The sequence below is a fragment of the Saimiri boliviensis genome, chromosome 3 (genome assembly GCF_048565385.1).
Source record: "Saimiri boliviensis isolate mSaiBol1 chromosome 3, mSaiBol1.pri, whole genome shotgun sequence".
In the NCBI taxonomy this organism is placed as follows: Eukaryota; Metazoa; Chordata; class Mammalia; order Primates; family Cebidae; genus Saimiri; species Saimiri boliviensis.
In genome coordinates this window covers 4671718-4687128 of record NC_133451.1, presented here as the reverse complement: position 1 = coordinate 4687128, position 15411 = coordinate 4671718, and the positions used below count along the sequence as shown (strand labels likewise).

Sequence of the window (15411 nt, the reverse complement as noted above, 5' to 3'; positions counted from 1 at the left end):
CCTCCCAAAATAGAGGATCCCAGAGCAAGAGGACATGGCCAGCTGCCGGGGAGGCTGACAGCTGCTTTCTAATGGAGTGTCCTTGAGACCTAGCGTTGAGCAAACCCGCCACTGCCATGTCCTTAAAATGAATAAGCAGTAAAAACACAGAACAGCAAAGCATTAGGAACAAAGGGTAACTGCCCATGATCCCAGCACATTTTTTCTGAGCTGTTTTTCTGCGTATTTTGCAGACTGTAAAGTGATGTGTCCTGTATTCTTCATCTACCACCAGCCTTAACATGTATTTTATTTATGCTTCATAATATTTTTAATGCACAATATTCCATCTTTTATCAGCAGCTCTCAAAGTGTGGTCTGGGGAGCTCTGGAGGTCCCCAGGACCCCATACAGGGTTTGGTGGTCAAAATCCTTTCAACAACAACACGAAGATACGGTTTCCCTTTCACTCTCACTCTCTCCTGAGCGTACAATGGAGTTTTGCAGAGGCCGCGTGACATGTGATGTCACAACTGATTTAACGCAGGGCAGACATCAGAATCCAGCCATCATCTACAAAGCCAGATAGTAATGAGATTTGCGAGGCTGTAAAGCAGTGCCTCAGCTCACTAAAAAATGCTCTTATTTAACATGCAAAGAAGTCACCGTCCTTTTGCAGTTTAACATGTTTCAGTTTTCAATTTTTATTTATTTATATATATTTTTGAGACAGGGTCTTACCCTGTCACCCAGGCTGGAGTGCAGTGGTGCAATCACGGCTCACTGCAGCCTAAACCTCCCAGGCTCAAGCGATCCTCCTGCCTCAGCCCCCAGAGTAGCTGGGACCAGGCACCTGCCTAGCTGATTTTTATATTTTTTGTACCAACATATCACTGTGTTGCTCAGGCTGGTCTTGAACTCCTGGGCTGAAGTGATCTGTCTACCTCGGCCTCCCAAAGCACTGGGATTACAGGTGTGAGCCACCATGCCTGGTCAACAATTTTTTTAAAAATTCCGCTTTAATTTCTAATGCTGTAAATATCAAGAAATGCACATAAGCAGAAGTTCTCTGGGGTCCTCAGTAATTTTGAGCCGTAAGGCCCTAGAAGTTTGAGAACCACTGATACGGATGGACAGTGCTGTCCTTAGCCAGTGTCCTGCAGCTGGACATTTGCGCTGCAGAGTGTGTAACCCCTGCAATCAATGGCTTTTTACTTCTGAATTCATGTCTGCATTTCAGAACATTTCTTCAGAAGAGATTCCCAGGAGTAGCATTATTCTATCAAAAGGCATGAATGTATTTAAGGCTCAATACATTTCACCTAACTGCTCCCCAAAAGATTGTACCAATTGATATTCATGCCCGCAGTCTGTGACAGGATCTAGCTCCCGGGATGTTTAAATTTAGTGAGTAACATTTTGTTTATCCTATGAGAGGTCACTCTCACTGTCTCATCCATCCTAGAGACCCCACGGGGAGAAGCAAAGGTATCGGCCACAGAAACAGAATGCACCCAGAGACTGTGTCTGGCTGAGTAATGCCTCCCTGAGAAGGTACCCACATCTCAGTCGCTAGAACCTGTGACAGATATGAGTTTGAAGACACTGCCTTGAAGATTGGAGCCATGTGGCCACAAACCTCCGAATCCGGCAGCCACCGAAGCTGGAGGGGTGAGGATTGAGCCTCTCCTGAGCCCCCGGGGGAGCCGCCAGCACTGTTTAGCCTCTGACACTGACGTTGAATTGCTCCCTCCAGAGCTGGGAGGAAACACCTCTTCTTGCTGTAAGCCCCCCAGCTTGTGGTCACTGGCGGCAGCAGCCCCTGGACACTCACGGGTGGCCTTTTCCCTGAGTGAGGCATGAACCTGCACAAAATCCTTTCTTTATCTTGTGAATCGCCCTTTAATCATGAAAAGTCAGCCCTAGGCCCAATATCCCAGGAGAGGGGGCACAAGTCAGGGCCCAGCGGAAGACCAACCCCAAACTCCGGTGTGGTTCCCTGAGGCCCAGGTGGGCAGGCACCAAGGGACAGTGGCCCGACCTTGCGGGGGAGAAATACTTCACCAAAGCCCACCACGCGTGCCTTCCTCAGCAGAGAAGGGGCTTGGGGTGGGTGGAAGTGGGGGGGAGTGGGTGGTGGGAGGCGGGTGGCGGGGAGAGGGAAAACAGGAGGAGGCGGCAGCCCCAGTGCAGCGGAAGCTCTCCTGCGGTGGCATGAGTCTGGCGGAGCCTTGAAAGGAGAGGAGGAGGGGCTCCAGGAGAGTGGGGGCAGGCAGAAGGCGGCAGGAGGGATGCAGGGCTGTTTGGGGATCAGGGCAAAGACAGGGCAGACAGTACATAGTAGGTGCTTCATAAATAGCCATGGAGGGACAGGAGGAACATTCTGGAAGAGCTCTGACCCCCTGCGGGGGCTGCTGACTGCTGGACACAGAGGAGGCCCAGACCCAGCGCCTCACACTCAGCCCTGCGCCCAAACAGGACGGGGCCGATGGAGAAAGACCCCGCACAGACAACCTCCCTGTGGGGCGATTCAGAGGCTTCCAGTGGAACTGAGCCCCAGTTGCTAGAGAGGTGCCCCCCTGCCCCGTCCAAATGCCCCTTCCTGGCTTCCCCTCCCTTCCCCATCTCACCGTCCTCAGCCCGCCCTCATGCTTCCTGTGGTCATCTCCCAAGTAAGCCACCCGCACCCACATTTCCCGGCACCTACTCAGGGAGCCTCACTGGAGACCATTGCAGGGCAAGGGGGTTGGAACATCGCAAGGGCATTTGAAACTCGGCTGTCAGGGTGAAGTTCTGAATGGTGCTTGGAATTCTTCCTCCTGGGCACTTCGTGTCCAGCTGCAACACCGACAGATGCCATTTTCCATGTGAGATCCTGGGGACACTGAGGTCCACAGAAGCAGAGGGTCAGAGAGGGGCCAGGCTGTGAGTGCTTCACCTGGAATGCAGCACAGACGAGGAGGCCCCGCTGGGGCGGGACGGAGTTCCACCTATCCCTCATCCTTCACTCGACGGGTGTTCACGGAATGCCCCCTCTCATTCCACCCGACTGGCTTGCAGGGGAGGCAGTACAAGGTCCCGTCGTGCCCTGAGGACAGACGCCAGCAGGGACAGAGCCAGCATGCCAGCCGTAGTGACACTGAGCGCTTTCCTTCATGTGCTGGCTGGACTCACATTGCCAGATCGTGTCTCTAACTTGTCGCTCTAAGCACAGAGAAACCAAAGTCCTGAACTTCCAGCACAGGATGTGAGCTGAGCTCCGTGCAGGAGATGGGAGGGGCCGCTGATGCCGCCTGGGGTGGGGACCGCTCAGTAGAATGCAGCTAAAATGAAGCTTAGAGCTGGGACCGATGACTCAAGACACCACGCCTCCTGAGGATGCTATGTCGAGAAGAACCGGGAGCCGGGCGGCTCTGGAGATGCTGGTGGTCCTCCCGGGGCTTCACTGCAGCCCTATCAACAGGACTGAGATGGGGCTGGCAAAGGGACAGCAGGACCAGCGAAGGGGAGGAGAAGCTGTGAACCCAGCCTTGGCTGTGGCTGATGATGCCACAGCAGCTCCCATGGGGCATGACGTCAGGTTTGTCCCTGAGCTGTGGAGGGTATTGACGGCTGTGACAAAGGCCAACCTGCCTGTTCCCTGGTGCTTGCTGTGCCCAGGCCCTGGACTCCCACTCAGCACCTGAGTCTACGGCAACCTTCAAAAGCAGCTGTCATCACCTGTGCTTTTTATGTGGGGAAACTGAGGCAAAGGGCCGTTAAGCAATCCACTCGGAGAAACACACAAGTAGCAAGTGACGATTGGGGCTGGAGGCCGAGTGTGCCGGCCCCAAAGCCAGTGCGCCTTCTACGGCACCAGAGTGCCCTCTCACGCTTGGAAAGTTTCAGCCAAGGGAAGGCTACCTGAGGGTGAATCACCGGGGCCATGCAATGACCCCAGGCAGGAGGCCCATAGGAGGTGGAGACCTGGAGCCAGATAGAGCCGGGTTTGGGTCTGATCCTTCCTCCTGGCTCCATGCTGGCAGGTCCTGCACCTGGCAAATGGGAATAACGCACCATGCCCAGGCGAGAAGGTGGGCTACATGAGACCTCCAGCAAGAAGCTCCATTGTAATGGCCCCAAAGGGGTCATGCTGTATCCAGACTGGCACTCAGCCACACATTATGAGGCAGCAACACATCCCCCATGGCGGCTGGCTAACACATACAGGCAGGGCCCGCCCAGCGGGGGACATGCATGTCTATGGCTGAGTCGGACACACTGGGGTTCGAATCCCAGCTCTGCTATTTACAACTCACATGACACCAGGTCTGGATGGGACTCGCAGGCATTTCCTCCTCCGTCGGTGGAGATACCACGGGCCACTCTGAGCAGTGCTGTGACGACCCCGGGAGGAAACCTACACGAGCATCTGGCCCAGGGCCCCGGTGTGGCACTTGATGAGCTGAGGTCTCTGCGACATTTAAGCCTGTCCCACCTGGGTGCTGCCCGACACCCTAGACACCCTGAGCAGCCCTGGAGATGGAAAAATTCCTGGAGTAAACTAAGACTGCTTGACTCAGGTTGCTCTGCGCTGGGTGCGAACCTCAGAGATCTGCTCTTTTGAGGCTTCCCCGGGACTGGGGCAGCCGCATCATGCGGGGATGATTGCAGGAGCCATGCGATCAGCTGCAAGCACTAGGGGCTACCCCAGGACACGGCCCATGTTTTCCTATCGCAACTACTTTAACAATCTGTGTGAGCCTCTACCACGCGCCAGGCAGAGGCTGATCAGCTCACGGCACCCTCAGTCCCTACCAAGACCCTGGGGAGAGGCAGCAACGGAAGGAAGGATATGGAGGTCTGGTCTTTGATCATGCTAGCAAGTGGCAGGGCTGGGTGTGAGCCCAAGACCCCACGTCAGGGAAGGTCTCACGGAGCCCTACTCAGGCAGAGGCACAGCCAAGGGGTGCAGCAAGGAAGTCTCCTGAGTGTCTTTGCAGGAAAGGGGCCATGGAATCCAGGCTCTGGGATTGGTTGATGGCATCGGGCCAGCAGCCTGGTCCGGCCTCAAGGACAGGCAGTGCCCACCTAAAGGGCCAGCGACAAGACAGGCCCCTTCATCTCCCAGTCTTGACAATTTCCTCTCGTGAGCTCAGCGGTCTCCCATGGCCCAGACGATGCTCCGGAAGCCCAGGGTGCGGAGCAGGCAGCTTTTCCATGAGTCAGAGACACACACCTTTTTCTGGGACAGTGCGATTGGACTTTCCAAGCGTTCATCAAACTCAATACTTGATTCTAGAAAATATCCTATCTACCCCTAAACTATCTCATCGACAGAAACCATAGAAAGTAAGGGTCTTGGGTGGCCAGGTTAGGAAGGAACCCTGCGCCTCACAGAAGAATAGGGCAGAGCTTGGGGGTGACCAGGCTAAGCACAGACTGCCAGGGCCTGCGCAACGGTGGTCCTCTCCAGATACAAACTCAGATGAATTTCTGGGTCAGGAGGGTCTGGCTTCTGCTGTGCCTCATCCCGAGTGGAGTGAGGCAGGGAAAATGGACAGCGGGGCAGCTGCCGGCACTAAGCTCCCTCAGTGCTGGGAGCTTTGGTGGCTTCTAGCTTTTTGTTGTTACTAGTAAGGCTGAGGTGTGGACGTTTCTGTGGCTACGTCATTGCCCATTCTTGGTTTAGGAGAAGAAATGTGTCTCTGTTCCAAATACTAGGACCTGTGCCGACCACAGTCTGAGGACTAGGACTCAGGTTCCGCTCTGCCACAGTCTCTCCTTGCTCCTGGACAGCTGCTTTTCCTTCCCTGAGCCTCGGTTTGCCCTCTGTGCGGGTGGGTGGGTTTGGGCTGGAACACTCCTCACAGCCCTTCCAGCTCCATTTAAGCCACCTGGTCTTTAGCGCTTTGCTAGGGAGCAAATTAATACAACCCCTCAGGAGCCTCTGTCCACCCAGGGGAATTCAATCTGCCAGCCCAGCAGCTGCCCGGTAGGACATCTAGGCTCAGAGGGAGCACAGGCCTTGCTCAAGGATCTGGTGCCCACTGGTGGCAGACCTGGCACTGGAATCCATTCCCACCCCACCCCCGGCCCCAGCTCAGGCACCTTTCTCAAGCCCTCCCCCAGCTGCCCACTTGTGACCACGTGGACTACAGTAAGATGACGCTACATCACACCCGTCATCACCTGCTGGGCTCACCATGTGTGGGCTGGCACTGCACTCAGAGCTAAAGGCCTGCCCTCCATACTACTTGGGAAACTGAGGCAGGGGAGCCCCACAGTCAGAGCATTGGATTCGGATCCAGGTCTCTCTGGTACGGGATGTCATCTCCCACAACCTTGCCATGTGCTATATAAACAATCACCCCGACCACCTGAAATCAACAGGCAGCAGAAGTAAGGCAACTGTACGGCTTCGATCCATACCCGAGTCATCTTGCAGGCACCCTGTGTCAGGACACTGAAGACCTGCACACAGCCCAGAGGAACGGGGAGCCGGCAGCTCAGGAGGGCTGGACAGGTTGCCCTGGGCTCTGATCCTCTGGTCCATCTGGGCAGCTGGAGACCAGACCAGATGATGCTCAGCCACTCCTCCCAGTGCTGAGCTCTGCAGTAATGCCAGCCGGCCTGGGGAGCGCCACGGGGGACCTGCCCTTGTTGCCCTTGTTGACGATGGAAGCTCCTATCCTGCCAGACACACAGCGGCTGGACGTTAGAGCCCACATGCCAGGAACAAGGGCCCAAGCTGTTTGCTGTCCCCTACTGTGTGGGTGGAAATGCCTGCCATGTGCATCATCGGCTGGGGACAGGGCTGGGCAGGGGCGACAGGTGGCCGGGCGCACGCACACACAGCCAGTTCCAAAGAGCTGGACTGACTCAGAGCAGCTGAGCTGAGTTGGCCATCTAGCAATGACCATCTCAAACTACCGAGGGCCTCCCATGTGTGGGGTTCTTCACGTTACACCTTGTCCCCTTCCAGGCAGCCAATGCTACTGCTCTTACAGGTCAGAAAGCTAAGCTCCAGAAGGCGCCACCTATGCCTAAGACCACCAGACAGGCACCATGGTTCAAACCCCAGTCTCTGCCCCCAACTGCCCCAGTGCCCACACACCTCTTCTCTGGGGACAGCAGCCACAGATGCAGAGGAGAGATGTCGGCGCTGCTTCCGAGGCTCTCCCTGATGACAGGGGGACCACAGGTATCAATTATGGCCACAGGAGGCATAAAATTACTCTGCGTGCACCCAGCCATTATCCCCACCTGCCATTAGATAAATGTGTCTGGAGGTTCTGCCAAGTCTCAGGGTGCCCCAGCCACCCCCAGATAACTAGGTTGGCCATTTCAGAAATCCTCCTCCAAAGGGTCTGCCTCCGACCTCCCCAACCACCTGCCATTGCTCTCAGCTACTCCCAAAGGCTCCCTGCGACGCAGTGCCTCCTGCCTTGGATGGGAGGGGGAGGCAGACTGTCTCCCAGGGGAGGGGAGTCCCTGGCCCCTCAGCTCCCGCCCCCTTCTAGGCCTACAGTGCACAGGAAGCTTTCACTAAATGCACATTCTCCCCCCAGTCTGATCTCCCTAGGGGAAGCGCTGTCCCCACTGGTTTCTGCACCATGGCCAAGGGCCATACTGCAGTCCCTGGCGAGACAGGCTTAGAGGAAAGAGCACAAGAGTCCGTGAGGCCCAGGTTCGAATCCCTGCCCCCCTTCCTGAGCCAAGCAAGTGACTCAAGCCTGGTGCGCCTCGGGTCACACCCTGAAAAATGGGGTGACAGATCTTCCCTGCCGGGAATGCAACGACAAGCCCTCAGCCTGGTGTGGGCCCCAGGAGGCTCTCAGATCCAGGCATCCTCAGGCCGCCGCCAGGGCTCACCGCCAAGAGCTCCAGTTCCAGGTCTCAGTTTCCCCAACAGCACAAGGCGCGGCTGCGCTGCAACGCTGTGGGATTTTTCCAGGCCGCACAGAGGCGGTCAGATCCCGGAGGGTGGGTGCGGCGGGAAAGGCAGGGATGCGATGCGCAGGGGCGAAGGGCTGGAGACACGCAGAGATCGGGTCGGAGCCGGGTCTGACACACGCGGGCTCCGGGTCCCCAGATCTGCCGCGGAGAGTCCCGGGCGCCGAGGGTCGGCCTGACGCCCCTAACCCAGGCGCTGCCGGAGCCACGCAAGGGCGGCGCCCCCCGCTGCAAAGCCCCGCCTGTCATTTCACCTCTGCGTGCCTAGGTCTGCTGGGGCCCCGGACCTTCGCCCCGATCCCAGGCCCCCGCCCGGATCCCCGCCAGGCCGCCTTCTGTAGCCTGGAGCAACCTGGCCCCCCGTGAGAAGCAAAGGAGGGGCGCTTTCCAGACAGCCCGGCGCAGCCACGCCGGCCGGCGCGCTGGGAAAGGACCCCGGCCCGAGCCACTGAGCTACGCGCTCCGGGCGCAGGGCAGGGGGCTGCGCTGTGGCCCCTCGGGACTGCAAAATCCTGGAGCAAAAGTTGGGTGGAGCCGCTGGGTGATTTTCCCCGGCGTTGCAGGTGCAGCCTCCGAACGCCACCCAGCCCTGGCGGCGCCGCGATCCAGCGGCCAGCACTCACCCAGCCCCCAGCACTCACCTGCACTCATCTCAGCAGCAGCTCGGAGTCGGGGCGGCCCGGCGCTGCGGCAGGGAGCCCGACACTCCGGCCCGCAGGTGCCGCGCCCGCGCTCTCCTCCGCCCGCCCGCCGGCTCCGCGCCCGCTCCTAGCTCACCCTCCGGGCAGCGCCGCCGCAGCCCCACCGCGCGCAGGCCACGCCCACGCCACGCCCACTCCACGCCCCTCCTGGCGGCCCCGCCCCGCTCCAGCTCCCGGCCAGGAGCACCCTGGGAAGTGTAGGCGCCTCGCTCCCGCCCCTCCGCCTCTCGCCCCAGCTGCCGGATGAACGGACTACACGTCCCCGCACGCTCCGCGGCCAGCGCAGGCGCAGACCGGCGACGGCGGCTGAGGCCTTTCGCAATCGCTCTTGGATCTCTGCAGAGCGGTAGCCACGGCCTGCGGGGCGACGTGGGGGCCGCCGCTGTTGGAAGCCCGGGAGTCGCTAGGAGAGCGGCGCAGGGAAAAGTGGGCTGAGTGCAGCTCTTCTTGAGTCGTGGAGCTACAAAGCGGCTGAAGAGCTTCTGAGCCAGCCCTTCTTCTTTCCCGGTTTACAGAGAGGGAAACTGAGGCGGGGGCGAGGCGCGGGCAGGATGAGCCCGCATCCCTCAGCGAGGCGTGCACCGGCGGGGATTCGTGCGCAGGTTTTCTGCCTCCGTGGCTGGGCTGTCCGCGCCTCGCCCCCCGCCCCATGCTCCCGTCGCTCCTCGCCGGCTGGCGCCCTGCTGGGGGGCGCACCGGGGGAGGTGGCGCGGCCCACCACCGCGCAGCCCCCGGCCCGAGTCCCCACGGTGACCCGCTCCCCTGTGACGTCAGGCGCCCAGCACAGGGCGTGGACACGGGTGCAGGAGAGGGAGTCGGGGAACGGGGAGAAGCAGGATTCCCCACTGTGTGCCTGGTGCGACAAAAGGCGGGCTGCGGAGAGGTCGGGAGGAGCCAGCCGGCACTAGGATGGCCACTGGGGGCCTGACCTGGAGGAGCATTTAGGATGCAGAATCGCGGGAACCTGGCATGGAGAGAGAGGCCAAGGACCTTTGGCTCGGGCCAGGGCTGTTTGGAGATGTTTCAACAAGGGGAAGAAGGTTGGGCACAGAAAATGTAGACTCAATGGAACACTGAGGCAGGAGCAGGTACTCCTCCCCTCCCCCACCCCAGCAGCAGCCAGCTCCTCCCAAGACGGGCCAGGACGGGAGCCCAGGAGTACAGTGGCTCAGGGGAGAGCTGAAGTCCTGGGGAACCACCCCAGCCCCACACACCCTAGAAATCCAGGGGGCCCAGCTAGGTGCTTCTGCCCACAGCTGCCGGGCTCCCGTGCCAGGCCCTGGGATCTTTGTCTGAAACACAAGTGCCATGCAATTGAGGGGGCGCAGAAGGGGTGAGGCATCCTGTTCTCAACCCAAGTCCCCTCTCAGTGATGCGACTGAAGCAAGTCCCTTCCCTTGTGGGCATTAGGGCCCCATCTGTGAAGGATCCATCGTTGGCTGGGAGCATTCTGTTCAGGCAAGGGTAGTAGGGATGGCGGTCCCTGGGTCTGCCTGCCCGTTGGGACCTGCTCTTTCCACCTGCTGCGGCCAGGCTGTTAATTCGCTGTGCCTTGAGATCCGTCATTAGATCTCAGAGCAGTCCCCATCTTTAAGGATGGCTCTGAGGATCAGTGAGTTAATGTGTGCCTTGCCTCAGCGTGGGTTGAGATCTTTGAGTTAAATGTCTTTGATTTGCTATTATTATTCTCAGTGCCTAACATAGGGCCTGGCACAGAGCAGGCCCTCTACAAATATCTGTTGAATAAACAGAGAGGATGGAGGAGAGGGGAGAGCCCTGGCACCTGGCGCCCCTGGGTCATGGCCTGAGAGGTAGGCCAGGCAACCACCTGCCGTAGGGACACCCTGCTGCCACTTGGTCTCTAAGGAGCTCTCGGTCCAGCTCCCCTGTAGCCTCTGTTTCCTTCCCAATAGAGACACCGTGCCCCTGGGTTTCTGAAGGCTCCTGAGAGCCTCCTAGGGGTGCTATGATTTCCACCACACAGCCTGGTGCGGACGGCAGGGGGACCTCACACCTCTGCACCAAATCCCTGTGAGCCAGAGGGTGGATGTGGATGCCCCGTTCCAGGCTGGTTCCAGAGCCCAGGACAAGGGGCTGGGGAGTCTTAACAGTTCTCAGCCTGGAAGGGCCTCCAGGGGTCATGTGGTTCCAACATATTCTTTCGTAAGAGCAGAAACCAAGGCCCAAAGACGTCCTGCCCCAAGTCACCCAGCAAGTCAGTGACAGGTGGGGCTTGAGCCAGCTCTTTTCTTTCCTTCCTGCTCCGTGCCTGCTGAACTGGTACTTCAAGGAATCTGCTGGTTGATCTGAATCAACTGAAACAGACTTTGGTTCTCTGTCCGGTACTACGGGCCAGGTGTGACCCCAGGCAGCTCTGTGTGCCTGAGTTTCTGTGACCTTTGTTTCACAGTGCACGCCCCTTAGGATTCTCGAACACCTTTAATGTGCTAGACTCCCTAGTTCTAGTGAAGAAAATAGACAAATCGTTTCACAAGTCATAAGATTCATTCTATAAAAATGCTGTCCCCCTCTTTTTTTTTTTTAGCAGGCTTGGTGGGGTGTCAAGGAATCTTCAAGGAGCTTATGGACATAGGGAGGCCCCAAATGTGTCAAACCAAGGTCCCTAAAGGTTCATTAAATGGGGACCAGGTGCAGTGGCTCCTGCCTGTAATCCCAGCACTTTGGGATGCCAAGGTGGGAGGATTGCTTGCGCTCAGGAGTTTGAGACCAGGCTGGGCAACTTGGCAAAACCCTATCTCTATACGAAAATTAGCCTGGTATGGTGCTGTGTGCCTGTGGTCCAGCTCTTCTGGAGGCTGAACTGGGAGGATTGCTTGAATGTTGGAGGCAGAGATTGCAATGAGCCGTGATTGGACCACCGCGCTGCAGCCTGGGTGACACCCTGTCTCAGAAGGAAAAAAAAAAAAGTTCATTAAATGTGCATTTAGAGGTGAGCGCCTTGGTGGGCACCGATGTGGAAGCAGGAACTGCTGCCCTGCTTCTCCTTCCTCAGCTGACATGCCCTGTAATGCCCCATGCCCCATGCAGCAGGCAGGGGCTAGAGACATGACCTCTGGGGGGCTCCCTTCTACCTCCACTGCTTATTCAGAGTCCCCTGGGGGTTCCCATCGCATTTTACTGGGGATCCCATCAAGCCCCACTTAGGCGGGTGCCCCAGGCAGTGGCCTCGAAGGCCTCAGCCCCACCTGCCCAGCTCCACGCCCAGGCTTGCAGCAGAGCCTGTGGCTGCATCACGCCTGCCTGAGGATCTGCCTGCTTCCCTGGGCTGTGGACTTCCCTGGGCTGTGGGCTTCCCTGGGCCGTGGACTTCCCTGCTCTGCAGACGGTCTTAGAGAGGGGCAACTTGGCCCAGGCTTCCGTTCGGAGAAGTGCTGGGAGGAAAGCTAGAGTTTTCCAAGGCACCAGCGTAAGGAGTGGGGTTTCCTTCACCCCTCCTGGCGCCCCTGGTTGGAGGCTTCAGGATGCACCCCTGGCCTGGCCTCCCTGGGACGCGAGTTCAGGCACTCTGCCTTCTTTTGGGATAAGGAGACACTTAGAGGTGATGCATTCATCTTTCCTCTGCTCTATGACGGGGTGCTCTGGGCTCTGGGGAGGACAGCAGGGTTATGGGGGCCCACCTAGGGGCAGGCCCAGGGCCAGCAGGAACATGACAGGCCCACAGGTCAGAAGACAATGGCTGGAACCCCCAGTAGGACCCTAAGGAAACGAGGGTACCACCTCCTTCTGAGTGTCCTAATCACTATTATGGGATGTGGCTTGTTCTGGCGATGGAGGGAGCAGAATGCAAAGAGGGCAGCTCCAGGTCCTTGACCCACTGCACCCCGGGTCAAGCCACCCGAAGCCAAACGCTGCTTCCCTGGGGCGCCAGGTTTACATGTGCGGTCTCGGCCCTGGTGATAGAGGCGGCCATAAAAAAACAAAAAGGTGGCCAGGCATGGTGACTCACGCCTGTAATCCCAGCACTTTGGGAGGCTGAGTCGGGCAGATCACGATGTCTTGAGTTTAAGACCAGCCTGGCCAACATGGAGAAACCCCGTCTCCTGAGGACAGACATCAGTAGAGACGTCTGTAATTCCTGCTACTGGGGAGGCTGAGGCAGGAGAACCGCTTGAACCTGAGAAGCTGAGGTTACAGTGAGCTTAGATGGTGCCACTGCACTCCAGCCTGGGTGACAGAGCAAGACTCCATAAAAAGGCAATTCAACTCAAATACGCACTTTCACAAATGTATATTGAAGACATAAAGCCAGGCACTCGGGTGAAGAGCTCCACCATGGTGATCTGGGGAATGCTTTTCCTACATGGCTGAGCTGGGTGAGGCTTCCTAAAAGTGAGTCCTGTGCCCACAGGTAAAGACTTATTCTCTTCGTGACAAATGCCCCCACCACAAACACAGGGACCTATCCCTGCTCTATGACCTTTAATTTGCTTCAAAAATTGGGGTCATTTCTCCTGAAAAAGCTATTGCCCTTTCAGAGGGTGTGAAGGTCTCAGGAAGTGTAGAAGGACACATGCTGGGTAGGGTTGGGGGCTGGGCAGACCCCGCAGTGCCGGCCTCATGTGGACTGGGGCAGGTGGGGCTGTGGGTTTCTTGAGGCTGAGCCAGGAGGGGCCGAGAGGGAGAGGGGCCAGCACCCCATGGGCTGGCGGCTGCTTTAGGGGGAAGGAGAACGTCGATGGAGGGGTCCTGTCTAAGCCCCAGTGGGAGCCACTCTGGGCTGGCTCAGAGGTGGAGGGACGTGTGACGCTGTACCCAGAACTCCTGGGGCCAGGCCAGGCGAAGCAGACAGTGGCTGCCAGGGCTGCTGCGTCCTGACGGCTCTGTGCCAAGGCTCAGAAGACCCTGTCATTATCATCATATCATCATCCCAATGTCACAGATGAGAAAACTGAGGCGTTTGCTTACCCAATTGCAAACTAGGGGCAAGTGGAGCCAGCAGGACGCACACCTGGGCCCTGCTGAGGAGTCCCTGGACTTCAGCCCCTGGCGGTCCGGAATCTGTCATCCCCTCCAGGGGGCATTCAAGAGGTCAAGGGATGAAGCTGGGAGTCGTGGGGTCCAGTGTGAGGTGCATGGCCAGGGTACTTGCCCAGCTGGGCCCAAGCCATGCCAAGCCTGCTGCCCCCCACCACCCCCCCCAACCCACAGGGCTGCTGGGAGTGCCCTCTCTTCTCCCGGACAGCTCAGGCTTCCCCTCTGGACCTCAGCTGAGATCCCCTCCTTGGAGAAGCATCCCTGGCCCTCTAGCAAAGTTAGGGGTCACCTCCACTCCCCAAGGGGGTCTCCAGCACAGAGGTGAGTGGCCACTGAACTGTGGGATCAGCGCGTGCCCCCACTGTGGCGGCTGCTCACCCTCAGCCAAGGAAAGAGGTCAGAGCTGCCTGAGCCCCTCTCCCACCGTCCTGACCTCTTCCTGAATCTGCTGGGGCTTCCCACAAATTGCTTCTGTGGAGAGCAGCACAGTGAGGCTGTGCTCACCTGGGACCTGGTCTAGAAAGAAGGTGTCCGCTCCGGAAACCCAGCTGTGCGGAAACCCTGCTAGTCAGAGGCACAGGCAGGAGACCCAGCCGAGGGCGACCCAAGGCCGTCAGGGGCTCCACTCGGTCGGGGAACTTCCAGGCTTTCTCTCACCAAAGTGACAGGATCCCTGCCCTTTCTTCGTCTCTAAATACACTCCAGGAATTGATTGGCTTCCCTGCCAAATGGAGAGACAAATGAAATATGATTTCATTGTGGGATCTTTCCAGCCACTCAATAATTTAAAACCACGCCACATGAAACCAGGAGTAAAAATAGCATGTGACTCATGGCTTGGAGCCTACCTCAAGCCCCGGTCCACACACCTGGATTCTCAGCTAAGCCCGGCCCAGCCTCACCCTCACCTGCCCACAGCTCACCTGAGGCCTCTCAGGTGGGTCAGGAAGGGGACGTACAGCCCTGGGTTACACGGGCATCTGTTCTCCCTGACACCCGATCTATGCCACAATTCCAGCTGCCCAGCTAACTCTGTGTGGCTTGTAGACTTGGCAGTGTTTTGCCATCACAGAAAACTCATAAGAGATGGTTCATCACAAGCGATGGAATGAAGTAGAATGTACAAATGTATAGGCCTAATTCCAGAATGTGACTCACACTCTGCAAAGCTTGGATGGGGCTGGTCTTCCAAAAGCCCTTTCTCCAATGAAACTTCATTCCTGTGCAGCCCAAATAGATGAGGAAAGTGAGGGGCACCAGGAAGGAAAGAGAAAGGCAGAGCAGAGCCAGGGGCACGCTCTGAGGTGAGACGCCGCACCTGTTCACACCGACCGCACGCCTGCCCCTGTGCGGAGGTGAGATGAAGAGGCTCAGCTAGAGCAGGCAGGTGCGTGAGTCGGCCGAGGAGGAGCTCAGGCTTTCTGAAGAGGCTGAACAAGCCAGTGCAGGGCGTCGCTCCCAGCGGGGGAGGCCTATCTCTGCACTCTGCCTCCGCTGTCACACGGCATTCTTCCCTGAATGTTCCCCTTCTCTTCTCATAAGAACACTGGTCCGGCCGGGCGCGGTGGCTCACGCTTGTAATCCCAGCACTTTGGGAGGCCGAGGCGGGTGGATCACGAGGTCAAGAGATCGAGACCATCCTGGTCAACATGGTGAAACCCCGTCTCTAATAAAAATACAAAAAATTAGCTGGGCATGGTGGCTTGTGCCTGTAATCCCAGCTACTCGGGAGGCTGAGGCAGGAGAATTGCCTGAACCCAGGAGGCGGAGGTTGCGGTGAGCCGAGATCGCGCCATTGCCC

General features: G+C 58.1%; 1 protein-coding gene across 2 annotated transcripts in view; it reads right to left on the bottom strand.

The window, feature by feature from the left end:
• The window catches only part of ABLIM2 (actin binding LIM protein family member 2), a 189127-nt gene extending 180436 nt beyond the window's left edge, over positions 1-8691 (bottom strand). For both annotated transcript variants that reach the window (XM_074395839.1, XM_039468299.2), the window contains exon 1: positions 8556-8691. In XM_074395839.1, the coding sequence (XP_074251940.1) occupies positions 8556-8565 (10 nt within the window). In that variant the 5' untranslated portion in view covers positions 8566-8691. The remainder of the gene's footprint in view (positions 1-8555) is intronic.
• Positions 8692-15411: the final 6720 nt, after the last annotated feature.